This window comes from Peromyscus maniculatus, chromosome 1 (assembly GCF_049852395.1).
Source record: "Peromyscus maniculatus bairdii isolate BWxNUB_F1_BW_parent chromosome 1, HU_Pman_BW_mat_3.1, whole genome shotgun sequence".
Classification (NCBI taxonomy): Eukaryota; Metazoa; Chordata; class Mammalia; order Rodentia; family Cricetidae; genus Peromyscus; species Peromyscus maniculatus.
In genome coordinates this window covers 192,932,384-192,951,455 of record NC_134852.1, presented here as the reverse complement: position 1 = coordinate 192,951,455, position 19,072 = coordinate 192,932,384, and the positions used below count along the sequence as shown (strand labels likewise).

General features: G+C 42.0%; 1 protein-coding gene across 3 annotated transcripts in view; it reads right to left on the bottom strand.

Annotated features, from left to right (window-relative positions):
- Positions 1 to 18,493, bottom strand: part of Cc2d2b (coiled-coil and C2 domain containing 2B) — a 110,651-nt gene extending 92,158 nt beyond the window's left edge. For 2 of the 3 annotated variants that reach the window (XM_042263452.2, XM_076563078.1), the window contains exons 1-6: positions 18,299 to 18,493; positions 10,692 to 10,756; positions 5,735 to 5,792; positions 4,749 to 4,819; positions 3,870 to 3,935; positions 1,035 to 1,118 (exon numbers count right to left, since the gene is read on the bottom strand). In XM_042263452.2, the coding sequence (XP_042119386.2) occupies positions 1,035 to 1,118; positions 3,870 to 3,935; positions 4,749 to 4,819; positions 5,735 to 5,792; positions 10,692 to 10,756; positions 18,299 to 18,380 (426 nt within the window). In that variant the 5' untranslated portion in view covers positions 18,381 to 18,493. Of the gene's footprint in view, positions 1 to 1,034; positions 1,119 to 3,869; positions 3,936 to 4,748; positions 4,820 to 5,734; positions 5,793 to 10,691; positions 10,757 to 18,130; positions 18,261 to 18,298 lie in introns of those variants that run through there. The other variant, XM_076563079.1, reaches the window with a different exon arrangement.
- Positions 18,494 to 19,072: the final 579 nt, after the last annotated feature.

Here is a 19,072-nt window from a genome sequence, read left to right as displayed (position 1 = left end):
GAGACAGAGTCTCTAACTGGCCTGGAATTTGCCAAGTAGGCTAGACTGGCTCTCCAGGGTCCCGCCTGTCTCTGTCTCTCCAGGCTGCCAGTATTACAAACGCACGCCACCACACTTGGCTTTTTCACCTGGTTTCTGAGGACCAAACGCAGGCCCTCGCATGTGCATGGCAACCCCTTTACCCACCCAGCCAGCTCCCCAGCCCTCACCTGTGAGTACCGAATACCACAATCCATCTTGATAATAGAGTGTGTCACTGAGCATCTAGCAAGCACTCAGTAAGCGTTAGGTATTATAATGAGCAGTTCAACTCCAAGAGAAGAGGAAGGCATAATAATGAAATTTTCATCTTCCAAGCCTGACATGAGGCTGCACGCCTGCAATCTTAACACTCAGGAGGTTGAATGGGAGGGTCCAGAGCTCTGGGCCAACCTGGGTTACAGGGAAAGACCCTGACTCAAAATGAAACAGAATGCAAACACACACACACACACACACACACACACGCACGCACGCACGCACGCACGCACGCACGCACGCACGAACACACACACACACGCACGCACGCACGCACGCACGCACGCACGCACACAGAGGAATGTTGCCAGATATTTGAGTACACTATGTAAAGATATGTCACTGTGATTGGTTTAATAAAAAACTAGCCCGTAGCTAGGCAGGAGGTATAGGTGGGACTTCCAGACAGAGAGTTCTACGAAGAAGAAAGAGGGAGTCGTCAGCCAGACACAGAGGAAGCAGGACATATAGAAGGAGAGCTATAAGCCACGTGGCAGCACCTAGATGAAAAGAAATGGGTTAGTTTAAATTATAAGAGCTAGTTAGAAATAAGCCTAAGCTAAGGCCGAGCTTTCACAATTAACAAGAAATCTGTGTCATTATTTGGGAGCTGTCTGGCAGGACAGAGAAAGACTCATTACACATGGATCCATCTCCTGTCCAGCTTTCATCCTATGCCTTTAATAAATGGCTGGTTTGGGCGAAAGTAAGGATGTAAAATGGAGAAACAATCCAACCTGCTGTGCAGACCGGCTCACAGCTGAGTCTTCTTCCCCACTCAGGAGGAAAAATGAAAGACCTTCATCCAGCAAGACTTCATTCTGGGGGTTAAACAGTAGCAGACAAGTGTTTAATGGATACATGCACTGTCTACAAGCAAGGCAAGAAACACTTCCACAGTAGGGCAGATGGCAGCTTAATAGCAAACATGGAACAACACAGCAGCTGTTTTATCAGTTTGTATCACTTAGCTTTGATTCATAAATTACTTTTTTTAAAAAGTGTCTTAGTAACTATAGTGAGAACCAAAACTGAGCAAAGCCAAAAATCTCCTTCTCTACCCTGTCATGCTAACCAGATGTTAGAGGATTATCTCACAATTGAATCAAAATGCTGCCCCAGGTCAATGTTCCCATTTTCAAGGGTTCTCATGGACATGTGCAATAATGGGTGGCATATTCTTAGTTACAGACTCATTCATAAATAAGTACTCTTTTTTCATGCTTCCAATTCTGACTCCTTGAAATACAAATCATACCACTTCATCCTCATGCACACATATTGCCTTAAGAGAAGGTTAGAAGGGATTCAATTCCATGACAAAAAGTCACACTTGAAATCAAAGAATTTCAAAACACACAAAGTGTGGAAATTTGCCTCATATTTTGTTTATATGTAGTTTAGCTGCCTGTACATACAAACTGTCCCATTGTCTCTGCTTATCATCAGCTCCCTGCACACATAAGCTTGTATTTAGTAAGGCAATTCTTCATTTATATTATTAATTTATTTTTATATTTATGTATGCATCTGTGTGTGCTTATGTGACTCTGTGTGCACCACATGTATAAAGGATCCTTGTATTTTAAGATCTGAAGTACTAACTATCTCACCTGCCTGAGGCTGAATTACCAGCTCCCCACACAGTCCTCCCAGCTCTGATCACAGAACTTACTCCTGACTGGATACTTAGCTACTTCTTCCATATTCTTTTACTGGAAATGATTCGGACAATTTGCATGTTTGTCCTGTAAAAAGCAACTACAGTTCCTTTCTTTCTTCTTCTTTATCTTTGACTAACAAGTGAAAACACAGAACTGTGTGCCGTGGACTCAGAGATGAAAAGCACATCGCAGGTGTTAAGACATTCATCAGTCTGAGTAACTAACAGGTGAACTAGAGGGGAGCAAGACTTTCTCTCTCTCTCTCTCTCTCTGGTTTTTTGAGATAGGGTAAGACTTCTCTTTTAATGCAGACATTTTTATTTTTAATTGTGTCATTCATTTTTTTATGGTTTTTGTTACAGCAATTTAGCCTGTACTCTAACACAGCTACTACCCCAAGTCCGAGTCGTTTCAAATACGCAATGGCACACAGACTCTAGCACCAAATCTCTAAGTTTGGGAGCATCTCTAATGCTCTTAGAGTAATTAACTGAGAGGTCCTTGGGCCGAGGTGATTCCAAAGTCCATAGTTCCTATGTAAGAATTCAATGTAGTGAGACCTACGCCAGGAACATGAAGCTTAGTTTTTAATCACGAACTGCCAGCTGACTCCTGATGAGGGACATTATTACAGTTACTTCCCTGTAGTAGAATATTGTAGCAGGAATCTTAAAGAGTCTAGCCAACTTCTCAGCTGATCCTGTTTCCTCAGACTGGAAGCTTCTGTGTCCTCATCCCAATGGCTCTCAGCTGAACTGTGCTGCTAGAAAGCCTGAAGCTTAACCAGCCAAATGCTTCTAGTTTCTGGTCCTCACGCCTTATATACCTTTCTGCTTTCTACCATCACTCTCTGGGATTAAAGGAGTGAGTCACCATGCTTGGCTGTATCCTTGAACACATGGATTTCTGCCTCTGGAATGCTAGGATGAAAGGCGTGTGCTACCACTGCCTATCCTAAGTATCTAGTGGCTTTTCTGTTCTCTGACCCCAGATAAGTTTATTAGGGTGCACAATATTTTGGGGAACATAATACCACCACAGAATATTATTTTAAGGTGTGTTACTTTTGCTTATGTTGCATTTGTTTGACTCTGTGAAGCTGTGTTACTGTGCCTGTCTAAAACACCTGATGGTCTAATAAAGATCTGAATATCCAACAGCAAGGCAGGAGAAAGGATAGGCGGGGCTGGGAGGCGGAGAGAAGATATAGAGGGAGAAATCTGGGAGGAGATCTAGCAACCAGGGAAGGAGGGGTACCCCAGGGGCCAGTCACCCAGCTACATAGCAAGCAACAGAGTAAGAGTAAGATTTACAGAAGTAAGAGAAGGGGAAAAGCCCAGAGGCAAAAGGTAGATGGGATAATTAAAGTTAAGGAAAGCTGGCTAGAAACTAAGCCAAGCTAAGGCCAAGCATTCATAAATAAGAATAAGCCTCCGTGTGTGATTTATTTGGGAGCTGGGTGGTGGGCCCCCCAAGAGAGCAAAAACAGCCAACAGTACTGCCCCACTTTGCCAAATCAGATGTTCTCACTTCTTCAGGCCTTCCATGACCGCTTTCCCTTCACGCCCCCACCCATGGATCCCTAACCACTTGCCATCTGGAGCTGCCCAATTCATGAGTTGCTATCTGCTCAAGAAAACTCTGTAAAATTTTAATGTGCTGAAGTTTATCTTTTAATGGCATCTTACTATAATTTATTAGGATAAGAAGTAATGCTAAGTGGGAGAAGTGATTGCAAATGGGCATGAGAATGGGTTCTTCTATGGGGCGATACAGATGGCCTAAAGCTGGATTGTAGTGTCCATCACACAATTCTACAGTTTAACTAAAAGCCATGTGCTAAAAGTGGACAAATTTTTGCTGTGTAAGATATACCACCATAAAGACATCTTTTAAAAAGTTATTCACCTTAGACCATTGATGAATCTTTGTATCAGTGAGCAGCTGAGCTGAGGACTTTTCACCTTGACTGATCTGAAACACAAATTACAGAAAATGAGCATAGGAGAACATGCAAGTCTTTTGCCCAAAATGAATAAAAATCACTCAATGTTTTTCTATTTTAAAGTGTGTTTATGTATTCATACAAACATTTATCTTTACCTGAATTGTCATATATAATTACTATGACCGGACTGATTTTTCTTTGATTAGGTTTAAAATTAGGGGGTGTTTGCTGGCTAGCCTTACATTAACTTGACAAAAGTTACAAGTATTTGCAAGGAGGGAAACTCAATTGAGAAAATGTCTCCATAAGATCCAACTGTAAGGCATTTTCTTAATTAGTGATTGAAGATGGAGGAGGAGAATAGAGGAGGGCCCAGCCCATTGTGGTGGTGCCATCCCTGGGCTGGTTATGGATTCTATAAGAAAGAAGGCTGAGCAAGTCATGGAGAGCAAGCCAGTAAGCAGTATCCCTCCATGGCCTCTGTATCACCAGCTCCTGCCTCCAGGATCCTGCCCTGCTTGAGTTATGGTCCTGACTTCCTTCGATGATAAACAGTGATGTAGATGTGTAAGCCAAATTAACCCTTTCCTCCCTAACTCGCTTTTTGCTCATGGTGTTTTGTCACAGCAACAGAAACCCTGACTAAGATTAAAAGAAAGAGAAGAAAAGAAAGGAAAGAAGGAAAAAACAAAGCAGGCTGGAAACTGAAGCCTTTTTAGATTTGAGCTATATTAAAACAATGTCTGCTCTTTCTTGACATTAAAAAAGAAGTTTATTATGATCCATGTTCCACTTATAACATCATTCTGAAAACAGGACAAAGCAATTAAAAGCATTACCTTAGCATTTTTTAGCTTTTCTCTTACTTTGCCTCTCAGTGTCTTTGTTATGTTTCGATTTTCTTCTGCATCTAAATCAAGACACAAATGTTACAGAGTTCACACCATCTTATTAATTAATCAGCAGGACAGCAGAAGCATCATGTGTGGCTTAGCTGCACCTGTGCCTAACCATCATGATGAGCAGGAAGGAAAGGCCAGTGTCCCATGAGCACTCGGAACCCTGCAGCTCTCTCCCTTCCTCAGGGGGAACAGTTTTATCTGTGTTAAATTGTGTTTCTTTTGTAACTTTTTCTCAATCCTTCCTCATCTCTCTTGCTTCTTCCTCAGAGAGCAGCCAGAGTCTTTGCTGTATACAAGCAAGACATAAAACAACTCAAAGATCCTTTGTTGTTGTTTTCTTATTAGAAAAAAATCCCTTGAGAACTTTTCTATTTTATATAGAATGCCCTAAGGCATGAACTAATGTCGAAGACACATTATGTTGTTGTTGTTATTATTAACTGAAAGAATGGACTCTCAAAGAAAGTGTGTGTACTCCAAGCCATTTGTTACTTTCTGCCACTAATAGGATGCACTGAGAAAGACAGTGGTTGCACAGTTCTGAATACAATTTTAAAAAGGGAAGATGAACTGATCATGTTCCCTTGCAGTTTGCTTTTCCCTCCCCCACCCCTTGAGTACTTGTAAGTTGTGCAAGTAGGGATGAGGAGTAGGAGTTAAGTCACAAGAGGTCTTCTGAAGCAGATTCTGTATCCACCCAGTCTCAGGCACCAGTGACTCCTCCACGTGTACAGTTCATGAAGGAGAAAATGGAACATCATGAATTCAGTTTCTATGTATTTCTTTGGGCCCATCCTGTCTTATCTAGGATGCCTAGTTTATGTTTACACTCTGGAATGCTGCAGCTCTAGGACGGGAGGAATCATTTACATCTTTAAACTAAAACCCGAGGATGTTAGAGCTGTGGCACACTGATGGAGAACCTTTTGAGAGATGCCTGTCCGTTATCTCTTCTGTACCGCCGATTGCTGCTTCTGACATCTGCGGGGGAAAGCAGGGAGGTTAGATGGCATTTGGCAGTTACTGACAGGCACTTCTTATGTCAATCAACCTTCCAAACATCGTCTCCTGTAAGGTATCAATTCATATTCTTTGTCTGTCTACTCAAACTTGAATCTCTTTTTCAGTAATTTATGTGAATTCTTTATATACGATTGATTTTAAAATTAAGTAACTGTAATATCAAAAAAAAACTTTAAATGACAAAATGTGACTGAGACTTAGTTCTTTATGCTTACGTACTACCGGTCTCATACTTCTTCTAGAAAAGTCTGATGAAATTATACACGTATAAAAGTACTTTAAAAGCCCAACATTACAGGAGTATCACTCCTTGAGGACTTCTCTGACAACACACACACCTCCCTTCCTGAAAACTACACTGCCTTCTGTTTTTAGCCATCTTCTCCCCTGTATCTTCAGTGGACACATCACAGAAAGGCACATGTACTCAAGGCTTTCGTGGTGAACTCCATGGCCTCTCAAATATGTGTCTTCAGCTCTGATTTCCCTCCCTAACATCAAACACCATCTGGCTGCCCCCTGGTAGGAGGAACTGAATGCCATCATTAAGAGTTCAGTATGTTAACATGAACATTCGCAGTTTCTCAAAGCTCAGCCTATAAAGTAACTGTTCTCCCACTCCAGTGGTATGGAGTGTGAGTGGGTTTTAAACTTTGAGATATATTATTACATATCTTGAAATTTACTATATACTCTTGAAAAAACAGTTGCACCTGCTGACCAAAACAGCTGGAGTGGGAAAAGTAAAAAGATACATGTTAGCTTCACAATTACATTAAGAAGATGGATTCCGGGGCTGGTGAGATGGCTCAGTGGAGGGGGTGCTGGTCACCAATGCCAGCGACCTGAATTCCATTCCTGGGACCAATGCCAGCTACCTGAATTCCATTCCTGGGACCAATGCCAGCTACCTGAATTCTATTCCTGGGACCAATGCCAGCTACCTGAATTCTATTCCTGGGACCAATGCCAGCTACCTGAATTCTATTCCTGGGACCCACATGGTAGAATGAAAGACGCACAAGTTGTCGTCCAACCTCCATGGACATTCTATGACATGTATATGTATGCAGGAAAACACCCACACACACAAATAAAGTGAAAAAAATTTAAGAATGGATTTTTGTTGAAAATCAAAGCAGGTTATCAACATGATCGTGGGTTAAAAAAAAAACTAATATAACAAGAATCTAGTCAATAGACTTTACCAAGGAATTTCAAAATCTACCATTGATTCCTATATCAGTTAAAACTTCTGAATAATGTCACCATGAGCCAATATACGTATCCCCTTCTCACTAACCACCAATGCTATCCTCAAGACAACTGAAGACACCAAGGATAGCGTCCTGATGTAACAGTAGATGACCGACCTTGGGAAGAGGTTGGTAAAGGGAGATCTAGCTTTAATTTCCAACAATTCTGTCAAACATCCCTCGGCTGGGAAGGCATCCTGACCTAACTTGTTTGAATTAAGGAGACTGGCACCCCTCCTCCCATCTACAAAGCTACCAATAACAGCCGGCTGACGGCTGACAGAAGGAGCAACACCATCCCAACTAGGAGGAAAGGCTGCTAAGAATATTCGCTGCTTCATTTCGCAGCTTGTTTTTCATCTTATATTGGGATTTTTAATTCCTGCTTTTGATTTTCAGCCACTTAGTCATTTTCAGCTCGTTAAAGCCTCAGTAGATACAGAAGGATCAATGTGGTTTCTTATGTCAGGTCACAGAATGAAGCCTGCAATTGATGGCAGCTGAAATCCTAGAAACTACAAACACTTAGGGACTGAAATGTACTCTCTCAAAGAAAGAGTGCATCCTTGAAGAAATGTAAAAGTTCCTAGAGTCAAATGAAAATGAAAGTACAACTTACCCAAACCTCTAGGCAATGGCTCCCAACCTTCCTAATGCTGTGACCCTTAATACAGTTCCTCATGTGGTGGTGACCCCCCAACCATAAAATTATCTTTGCTGCTATTTCATAACTGTGATTTTGCTACTATTGTGAATTGCAATGTAAATATCTGTGGTTTTGGATGGTGGTAGGTGACCCCTGTGAGTGGGCCATTGGACTCCTAAAAGGGGCTGCAACCCACAGGTTGAGAACGGCTGTTCTAGGCTATGACTAAGGAAGATTTACAGGTATAAAGGCTTTTAAATAAGAGAATTTCCAAATAAATAACATGATGATTTACTTCAAGGTCTTAGGAAAACAAGCCAAATGTAAAGATAGATACCAGACATAGAAGAGATCAGGGCAGAAATGAAGAGAAATGAAGACTAAAAGAACAACATAAAGAATCTATCATATAAGGAGTTGATTCTTTGGAGAAAAAAAATAAATAAATCAGACTGATAAGCCCTTAATGGTTAACCTTGGCTGTCAACTTGAAGGAATCTGAGATTAACTAAGAGACACACCTGCTAGGCAGGTCTTTGAGGGAGTTAGTTTCTCAGGATTAACTGAGGGGAAGACCCTTCTCAAAAGAGTGGCACCTCCGGATATAATACAAAGTGGTCCAAAGTCACAGCTTTTGCTTCTTTTTCTCTTTGCAGATGAGCACATCTGCCCTGATAATGTCACAGCCGCCACTACCCTTGACTGACATCAGAACACAGTCTCCTTAGTCTCCCAGTGTGGGAGGACCCAGCTATAAACCCATACAGCTGGAGCTGGCCAAGTTTTGAAAAAGGTGTCAAAACATACATTGCAATAAAGACAACATCAACAAATGATGCTGGGAAAACTGTACGTTCACGTATAGGACGATGCACGTCTCTTCTCTTAAACAAAAATCAACTCCAAGTGGATCAAAGACTTCAGTGTAACTTTTAAACTGCTAGATAAACTGTTTGAGTTTTCTAGAAAATATAGACAAGAACATTTCAAGTGAACATAGGCAAAGACTCTGAAAAGGACTCCATCAGAAGAGGAAATGATCACAAGATCAAATCCCATCTGAAAAATCCCAAATGAAAAAGCTGCTATACTGAAAAAAAAAAAAAAAAAGACAACCAGCACGGGAAAGAGGTGAGGCTGTAAAGAACTGCAAAAAACGAAACACCAACCCTAGTCATCCCACCAGAAGAGGCTCTGTGCATGTGGAGGTTTGAAAGAAAATGGCTCCCAAAGGGTGAGGCACTATTAGGGGGTGTGGCCTTGTTGGAGGAAGTGTGTCACTGTGGGGACAGGCTTTGAGGTCTCTTTTACTCAATATTCCCTCAGTGATAGTCAACTTCCTGTTGCCTCTGAGTCAAGATGTAGGACTCTCAGCTCCAGCACCACATCTGCCTGCACGCTGCCATGCTCCCCGACCTGATGATAACGGACTGAACCTCTGAACTGTGGCAGCCACCCCAATTCAGTGTTTTCTTTATAAGAGCTGCTGTAGTCATGGTGTCTCTTCACAGCAATAAAAACCCTAACTAAGACAGTGCACTAAATAGCTCTCAAAAGAAGCAATGTGAGTAGCCAATGAATGGCTCAAAACTCTCAGCCACCAGGGAAATGTAAATTAAAACTGGGGTAAGATTCTGTCTCAATCCTGTCAGAATGCTCATCATCAAGAGAACAATGAATTCAGTCTGTGGGTATGTGAAGAAAGAGGAACCTGTATGCACTGGTAGGAATCTAAACCAGGGCAGCCACTAGGAAATCAGTATGCAGCATCTTAAAAAAAACTGAAAATGCAAGGATAATACAATCCAGCTATACTATTCCTGGAGATAGACTCAACTCAAGTCAACATATCAAAGGCATTTGTAGTCAGGCATGGCGGCACATGCCTATAATACTAACACTCAGGAGGCAGAGGCAGGTGGATCTCTGTGAATTCAAGGCCAGCCTGGTCTACAAAGAGAGTTCCAGAACATCAGGGTGACAAAGAAAGACCCTGTCTCAAAAAACAAAACAAAATTCAAAGACATTTGCACATTCATATCTATCATTGTGGGGTTCTGCCGCACTGGGAACTTATGTCTTCCAGAAGGAACAACCTGGAACCGAGGAAAGGTAAGTGCACCGCTCACTGGCCTGTTCCCCAGCCTCCCTTTTTCCCAGGAGACAATCAGATGCAACCAAGTCAGGCAATGACTCATTTATTTAAAAACAGCAAGTTCTTTTAAAGCATAAAGAAAGCCAGGCAGTGGTGGCCCATGCCTTTAATTCCAGCACTCAGAAGGCAGAGGTAGGCAGATCTCGGTGAGTTCGAGGCCAGCCTGGTCTACAGAGTGAGTTCCAGGAAAGGCACCAAAGCTCCACAGAGAAACCCTGTCTCGAAAAACAACAACAACAAAAAAAGCATAAAGAAATCAAGGTTTGGGGTGCTGGGGGGAGGGGGGGGCATGGAATGTCCCATTGGGCCAATCAGCTTGAAGGTTACCCGGTCATGTGCCTAGTCTACAGTATTTAGTGTTACCCACGAGAGAATCATGTACTGACATCATGTTTCCTGACCTGAAGCTCCAATCATACCTTTTTGTAAACAACTTGGGTTCCACCCTCTACACTTTCCCTTGGGGCCATCTTTACTAGCACCTGGCTCCATAGCCACCACCCCGCCCCCCAACAATTCATAATAGATAAGAAATGGCCTCTAGTACATGAACTCATAAGATGAATGCCATTGCCTGGGAGGAGGCATGGATGCTTTTGATGACCTTTATAAGCCCCTTTCTCTCCAATATTCTTACATCCAAGTTGTTTACAAACTGTTTAAGGATCATAATGTATGACAAGAGACCACTAAAGCAACTGGATGCAAATGAACACTGTTTTCAAGAAATTGTATGTCTTAGTAAAATGCTATAAAAACTTGTTTTTTTAAAGCCCCCCAAAATCCCATTAATACTTCACCTTTTTAAAAATCTCTTCTCTTCTCTTTGAGAACTTTTTCATGATGACTCTTTTATTTTCACTTTCTAAATAAGTAAGAATGAGAAACCACGTTATTAAAACAAGATTATTATGATAGGATTGAAAACCAAGGTAGGGGCTAGAGTGATGGTTCAGTATTTAAGAGCACTGGCTGCTCCTCCAGAGGACCTACGTTTGATTTCCCAGCATCCACATGGTGGCTCATAACTTCCTATAACTCTTGTCCCAGGGCCCCCTTCTGGCCTCCCCAGAAGTACATACACATGGTCCACAAGACACACATGCAAGCAACATACACACATACACATTAAAAACAAGAAGTATGGCATTAGAAAGTTCAAAAAGATACAAAAAGCAAGATGAAAAATATCGTCATTTTGCTCTACCTAAGACCAGCCATTAGATTGATATAAAAATACAAAACAAATAATTATTACCTTCAATATGTAATACTTAATATTTTCTCACTGCTTAGTCTTTAATAGAAAATGTCCGATGTGTAGCAATTTCCTCTGAGATAAACACCTTGCATCTTAAAGAGTAGCTTCTTAAAGCACAGAATGTTTTAAAGGGAAGTGAAATATTCCATCTCACATGGAAGCTCATTAAAACTCTGGAAGTAGGCAACTGGAAAGCTTCAGGAAGTCCCTGAAACTGACCAGAAGCACTAGGCCCCCTCCCCCTTTCTAAGCATATATAAGTACAGAGATGCTCTCCAACTTGTCTAACAAGTTGTACAGTATACTTCCAGTTTCCAGCTTTCATGAGATGTCACCCATTCTGGGGGGTGGCTTTTGATAATGCAGCTGTATTTGAGTCATTTCTGATCCTGTAAGTAACCCCAACAAACTCAGTGGCTCACTAAATTAGATGTTGCTGGTATATTTCCTTTGGTCTGTCACCAATTCCCCATCTGAGATGAATTCACATCTCACCAGGAAGAGTGTCACACAACAATGTTGCTCTTGGGTTGTGCCCAAAGGAATATAAGCTGGCATATTCACAGAGACACTTGCACAGCCATGTTTATTGTAGCTCTGTTCACAATACCCAACATAGGGAACTTAGATGCCCATCAACAAATGGGTGAACAAAGAATGTGACATATCTCTATATCTATCTATCCATCCAACCATCCAATAGAATTTTATGTAGTCATAAAGAAAAATAAACGTGTCATTTTCAGGGGAAAAAATACTAGAACTGAAGATCATGATACAAAACAAAATAACCCAGACTCTGAAAGACAAGCATGTTTTCTCTCATATGCAGAATCAGTCTATCTATTTATGACATAAAATGAAAAGGGAGACTGAGGGAGAAGAAAGATATCAAATGGAAAGGGGCAGACTCAAGAGACTAATGAAGGAATAAAGAAAGACAAAAGACACATTCTTACATGAAGTTTGCAAAAACACACATGCACATACATGTACACACAAATGCACGCACACACACACACACACACACACACACACACACACGAATGGCATGACAGTATCAAGGGTAGGGCATGGTGGTGTAGGTCTTTAACATCAGCACTCAGGAGACAGAGGACCGTGAATCTCCGTGCATTTAAGGGCAGCCCTGTCTACATGGTGAATTCCAGCCAGCCAGGGCTACACAATGAGACTCTGCCTCAAAAATCTAAGAAACTTTTTAAAAAGTAAAAAGAAGAAGGAAAGAGACTCTTTGGTGGTGGTGGGGCAGACACATGGATGTTAGTAGTATGATAGGTATGAGCAAATACAAGGAGGTGTGTATGAAAATGTCTTAAGGAAACCCATTACTTTACTTAATAACTAAAACAACTTCTGGTGTATAAAAAAAAAAGAAAAGAAATGCTGCTCAATGTCATAAGACACACAAGAGTTACAATTCCTGGGAAGATAGGATTATCATTTTTATAAATGATAGATATGTACACATTGTATTCCAAGGAATACAATGGAACAATTTCAGGCATAAATTAGAAAGCTTTTCAACAGGAGAATACACAAGATACATATAAAAATTACTTATACAATAAAGTTTTTTGTTTGGTTAGTTTTATTTTTTGTTTTGTTTTATTTTGAGACAGCCCTGGTTATCCTGGAGAACTCAATGTGTAGACCAGACTGGCTTCAAAATTACAGAGATCCACTTGTCTCTGCTTCCTGAGTTCTGGGACTAAATATGTTATAAATATATCCTAATATGATAAAAAAAATTATCATATCAACTTGTTTTTGTTTTTGAGACAGGGTTTCTCTGTGTAGCCTGGAACTCACTCTATAGACCAGGCTGACCTCGAACTCACAGAGATCCGCCTGCCTCTGCCTCCAGAGTGCTGGGATTAAAGGCGTGCGCCACCATTGCCCGGCTCATCTCAACTTTTAAAATTTCAAAATACCTAGGAATGTAGTTCCATGACAACAGTAGGAATGGGAATTTTTGATTAAATAAAGATGTATTTCAGGGGCAGAACACTTTTAGTATCCTAATAAGGAATATTAGAGGGGCTAGAGAGATGGCTCAAAGGTTAGAAGTCCTGGCTACTTTTGCAGAGGACCCAGGTTCAATTCTCAGTACCCAGATGGCAGCTCACAGCCCTCTGTAACTCCAGTTCCCAGGGATCTGCTGGTCTCCACAGGCATTGCATGCAAGTGGTGCACATGCATAAACAAGGCAAAACACCTATATATGTAAAAAAAAATTAATTAATTTAAAAAATGATAAATGGTGGCTGTCACTTAAAAAAAGAAATCTATACTATGGGACTGAATTTAGAAATGGATGTGGGAATGGAGAGCAGATGTGCAGGAGGCTGTGGGAGTATACAGCAGGTGACAACCAGTATTTATCAGGTTAACAGGTCGACCGATCAGATAAATAGCACTCTGTTGAGGAGCCCCACTAGGCAAAGTCCGTGGGGTCACTGGCTGTGGAAACTGGTTGTTTTCTGTCTGTAACTTTCTCATGTGCTACCACTTACCTCCCTAAAAAGAACAGCTAGGGGTTCTTTCCACAGCCCATTGATAGTGTGTTTTATGTCTTTGGGCACACTTATGACTGTGGATGGTCAGGAAGACGATTTCTGTTTAAGCTTTACAATTCTAATAATACTAGAATATTTTCATAACTGATACAGGAAAATAAGAGTATTCTCAGTCACAAAGACAGCTAATTTTGGACTTCAGAATAAGTTCAAAACAGACTGGCTTCCCCTGCAGAGAATAAAGATAAGTCCCAGGTGTTTGATGCTGAATCAAGGTCAGAACTGAAGTAGGTAGACGCAACCCCCTGAAGTAACTGACTTTTTACTAATAGCCCCAGCCTCAGTTTATGTTATAGGCTCAAGGTTCAGCCAACTGTTCACTTTCTGTCTAGGAACCCTCATCAACTTAAAGCTAAGTGCATGGCCAAGCATTACTCACTGGCCAGTCAGCTTGCCCTTCCTAGCCTGAGAAAAACTGTGTGACTTATCATTTGTTATGAGAATGGTTTGGACCCTGAAAATGTAACATATAACTGTCCAGAGTTTGGCTGTGAGAGAGGAGTGAGTGTGTGAGTGTGTGTTGGTGTGTGTGCTTGCTGTGGATATTGCTCTATATAAATAAAGCACTGATTGGCCAGTGACCAGGCAGGAAGTATAGACGGGACAAGGAGAGAAGAGAATTGAGGAAGGAGGAAGGAAAGAGAGACCGCCTGGAGCCGCCGCCACCGCCAAGACAAGAAAGATGTAAAGTACTGGTAAGTCACAAGCCACTGGCAAAGTAAAGATTAACAGAAATGGGCTGAATATAAGAGTGACAGCTAGACAATGATAGGCCTGAGCTAATGTCCAAGCAGTTTAAATAATGTAAGAGTCTGTGTGTTTATTTTATAAGTGGGCTCCGGGACTGGCGGGACTTGGCGGCAGGAGCTGGAGAGAAATTCTCCAGCAACATGTGCTAAGTGAGGGATGTAGCTGAGTGGGCAGAGATAATGTAACATATAATTGTCTAAAGTTGGGCAGAGAAGAGATGTGAGAGTATGATGAGCGAATGAGTAAGGAGTGAATGAATGATGCAGTAGTGTGTGAAGGGATGTAACAGAGTAGAGAAATATATAACTGTATGTAAACAGATGTGCGGGGGGCTGTACAGAGTTATGTAGGGGAGCTGTGTGAAAGAGCTAGAGGTCAGTGTGGGGGGGCACGCGTGCACACACGCACAGAGGGAACTGAGGAAAGAGAATGAATAGCTAGGCAGGAGAGAGAGCAAGAGAGATGTGCATGAAGAGATTCTGAGATGTATGTATGTAAAGAGAGATATATAGCTGTATGTAAAGAGATGTAGCTGTGTGGAACAAGAGAGATTTTCAAAGAGGATTTTTTAAGGTGAAGTGAAAGTGGTGTGTTTCCTTATTTACCTGTCAGGTAGACACAAACTTATTTCTAAATACTCTCAGATAAAAAAAAAGTTTCCTAAAGCCCTCGCTACTCTGAGGTTTTCTATTCACAACCCTGGAGTGGTTCTCGGGAGCTGGCCTCCCCCAGACTGTGTTACAGATGTATATGAGATACTCAGGGCAGAGACTTGGAAGGGATGGAAAAATACTGAATAGATTTGGAATAGAAAAGAGTCAAGTCTAAGTTACTTATGTTTTTTTTTTTTTAATGTACATTTGTGGTTTTGCCATTGTGTCAGGGTCCCCTGAAAGTGGTGTTACAGACAGGTGTGAACTGCCATCTGGTTGCTAGGAATTGAACCCCATCCTCAGGAAGACCAGTCAGTGCTCTTAACTCCTGAGCCGTCTCTCCAGCCCCCCTTTTCATTATTTATTTATTTGCTTAATTAGTAGATAGGACAGTTCAATGATTGGCTTAAAGACATTTGGGATTCTCACTGCTGGTGTGCCAAGGTTAGATACAACAGAAATCAATTTCTAGTTTACCAATTCTTCCCATTCTTCAAGACCTTCTATAGTGAACTGTAGAAGTAACCGTCTTATTCAATAAGAAACACAGAACCAATGCAAAGATGAAAGCCCAAGAGGTCAGAACTAAGAGCCTTACCCTTCACCCTGTAGCTATCCTCTTCAGCCAAGAGAGCTACTTCCTGTGTGTTTGTCTTTATAAAAACTTTCTGTTCTGCCTTCTCATTGGTTGTAAACCCAACCACATGACCTCCTCGTCACTGCCTGTCTGTACAGACCTCCAGGTCTTCTACGGTTGGTATTGAGATTAAAGGTGTGTGTCTCCATGCTGACTGTATCCTTGAACACAGAGATCCGCCTAGCTCTGCCTCCCAAGAGCTGGGATTAAAGGCGTGTACCACCACCGCCCAGCTTCTGCGATGGCTTGCTATTAGCTCTGACCTCCAGGCAACTTTATTTATTAACAAACAAATAAAATCACATTTCAGTACAAATAAAATATCACCATAATGAACCCCAAGCCCAGCATGATGGTGCACACCCATAACCCTAACATTCAAGGAGGCTGAAGAAGAAGATCCTAAATTGGCCCTCATGGGCTATATAGGGAGACCTTGTCTCAAAACACCAAAAACACAATAAAATGAACTTCAAACACATACTTGGTTTTCTGATGCCTCTGCAAATTTTGCCCATAAATTACAGAAAACATTAGCAGTCACACATCCTCTACACAACAAAACATTAATGATTTATTAAATAAAACAGAGAAGACAAAAATGTTAAACCAGTTCTTTTTGCAAATCTGAAGATGTTTTTAGAATGTTTGTATTCCATAAAGGATATAAAATAAACAAACAGTTATCAACAAGACACTGGATAAAACTGTACAGCTGGATGAAAATCGCATTTGCTGTATTAAAATCTCCCTCCAACAGCACTTGGCATTCTCTCTTTAAAAGCTGGCTGCAGGTGAAGGCCGACCCTTCTTTCAGACATTGCCATTTGTTTTTGCAGTTAAAGCTTTTCCTAAAGGTTGAGGAAACTGAGGATTAACAATTTCTGTATCAGATGCCCTACACGTCCATTGTCAAAGTACTAGAATTAAAGTCAGCAGTTCTTGTCACTGATTATGACCCACAGCAAGTAGATGGCAATTTTATTAGTAAAAGGTTTGGCTCCTTGCTTGCCATTTAGAAACCCATGGATGCTGGGAGAGAAGGCTCAGTGGTTAAGAGTGCTTCTAGCAATGTGTTTCTCTTCGGGCTCTTACTGGGCCTCTTTTTAAATATCTTAATGTCTCCTCTTTCCCACTTAGGACAGACTCCAGTCCAGTGCGGTTTTCTCTTTACCTCGGTAAATCTACTGTCATATGGCACAAAGGTTTTTAAAAGTTGTGTTTCTTAAATCATGTTCTTCCAGACTCTTTGAGTTGTGTTAGGATGCTGTGCCAAAAAGATTCCAATGGAAATTGAAACAGTGGGCAGCATTTTGTCCAAATAAAAATCCACTAAGCATATAGCAGCAGCTACCCTATAGCAGTAGGGTACAGAAAAAGCAGAATTTAACAAAAGCATCCCACCAGTCATATTCTATAAAAAGCATCATAATCCTCGGGTATTCTACCTGACACATTCAAAAATTCTCATCTTTTCATTAACTGTGATTTGCTTCCCAAAATCAATTGAGTAGGAATCATGGACCAGGCTCAGCCTGGTGATGTATGCCTAAAATCCTAGCACAGGAGAGACTGAGACAGGAGGATCAAAGAAATACATGAGCTGAAAAGAAACCTTCTAAACAGTAAATTGTTGTCTTTGGAGCCCAAGTGAAGAATCACAGCCTCCTCCTGTGTGACAAAGACTTCACTTTCATCTTTTTCTCCCCTCTCTCTGCTGCAGGTTTTGAAGAAAGTGTGGTGAATAAAAACTGAAATAAATATGGAAGCAGGTAACATACACTGTCATACAGATTGAAGGTCTGTACCTAATATTTACAAGGCAATGTAACTACGATACCTGGAAACTGATCAGTAGCATTATGTAATTTACATCTCAAACTCGGGTCACCAGGTCCAGTAAGAGGCTGAGAGTCCTGTGCTGTTTATAGTCTAGCCTCAAGAGCCATCTCTGGGTCTGCACTTAATCTCAATTGGAGAAAGCCAATCCAGAGGTCCTTCTCAGTGACAAAGCCCTCAGGCCACACTTAGCACATAATCGCTAAGGCTAGAATATTTTTCCCTGTCCCTCTTTTCCTTTGAGTTTTGCAACTTTTCTCAATGGACTGCATGCCATGTTTCAGGCCTAATTTTCATTCTACAGTCTTCTGGGGACTTTTTCCTGGCTCTCATACACACCTTTTGTTGGTCCTTACTTTCTACCCTGGAAGCTCATATTTCCGCTGATTCTAAGATGTTATCCTAATACTTACCCCAGCAAAGAGTTCAACTCCAGCTGACCACCCTCCTCCACTCAGGAAATAGTTTTCTGACCCAAACTTAATCCAAATCGCGCACTGACCTCGAAGCTGTGAAATGCACAAGCTTTCTGCGCCATTCCTAATGGGATGGCTGGCAGGCGGCGAAGTTCTGTGTTATCCCAGCCCCAGGATTCCACACAGACCAAGGCTCCATCCCCAGTGTGTTCAGGGGCCATCGTGGGGACCTTAAGGGACAGCAAGACAATCACCTGATGGACAATGCTCTTTTGATGTGCTTGGGAAGTAAAGGCAGATCCTGAGCAGCCGCCAACGCCCACAGCCCCAGAGCATGCGCAATGCGGGTTCCTGGTCTTAGTGTTCTGTCCCCGGCCCTTCCGCTCTCCAGCTACTGGGTCTCAACTCCGCCTCCATGCACGAGATCTCCCCCGTGAGCCTGGGCTGCTTTCCCCGCCCCGGTGTCGTCATCCTCTGGTGCTCCTCCTCATGGGGGGCGGGGGGCGTTGGGAGCATACCTGCCACCGAGGATAGAAGAGCTGGCGCTGGGTGTGGGTGCTTTCATGGTCACAGCTCTCAATTCAAGCGATTTGTTTTTATTTTCAGAGCTTGCGATTCATGTCACAACTTCAATATCTTTTAAGTCTTGGGCAGGGTGCTGGAGAGATAGCTTAGTGGTTAGGAGCACTTATTGCTCTTGCAAAGGCCCCGAGTTCACAGCACCCAGTTGGGTGGCCTACAATCACCTGTAACTCTGGCTCCAGGGTGTCTGGTGCCCTCTTCTGGCCTCAGCAGCACCTGAACTGACACGTACACATATCCTTAACACCCGTACACACATAATTAAAAATAAAATAAATCTAAGAAAAAGATATATAAGACGTCTTGGGCTGGGGAGATGGCTCAGCACATAAAACACAGTGTGAGTTCAGTAAAGTTCGGATTCCCGGAACCCATGTAAAGCCGGGCAAGTGTGGAGGCAGAGGTGGGGTGGGGCTGGGAGTGGAGGAGGGTGTCCCTGGGGCAAG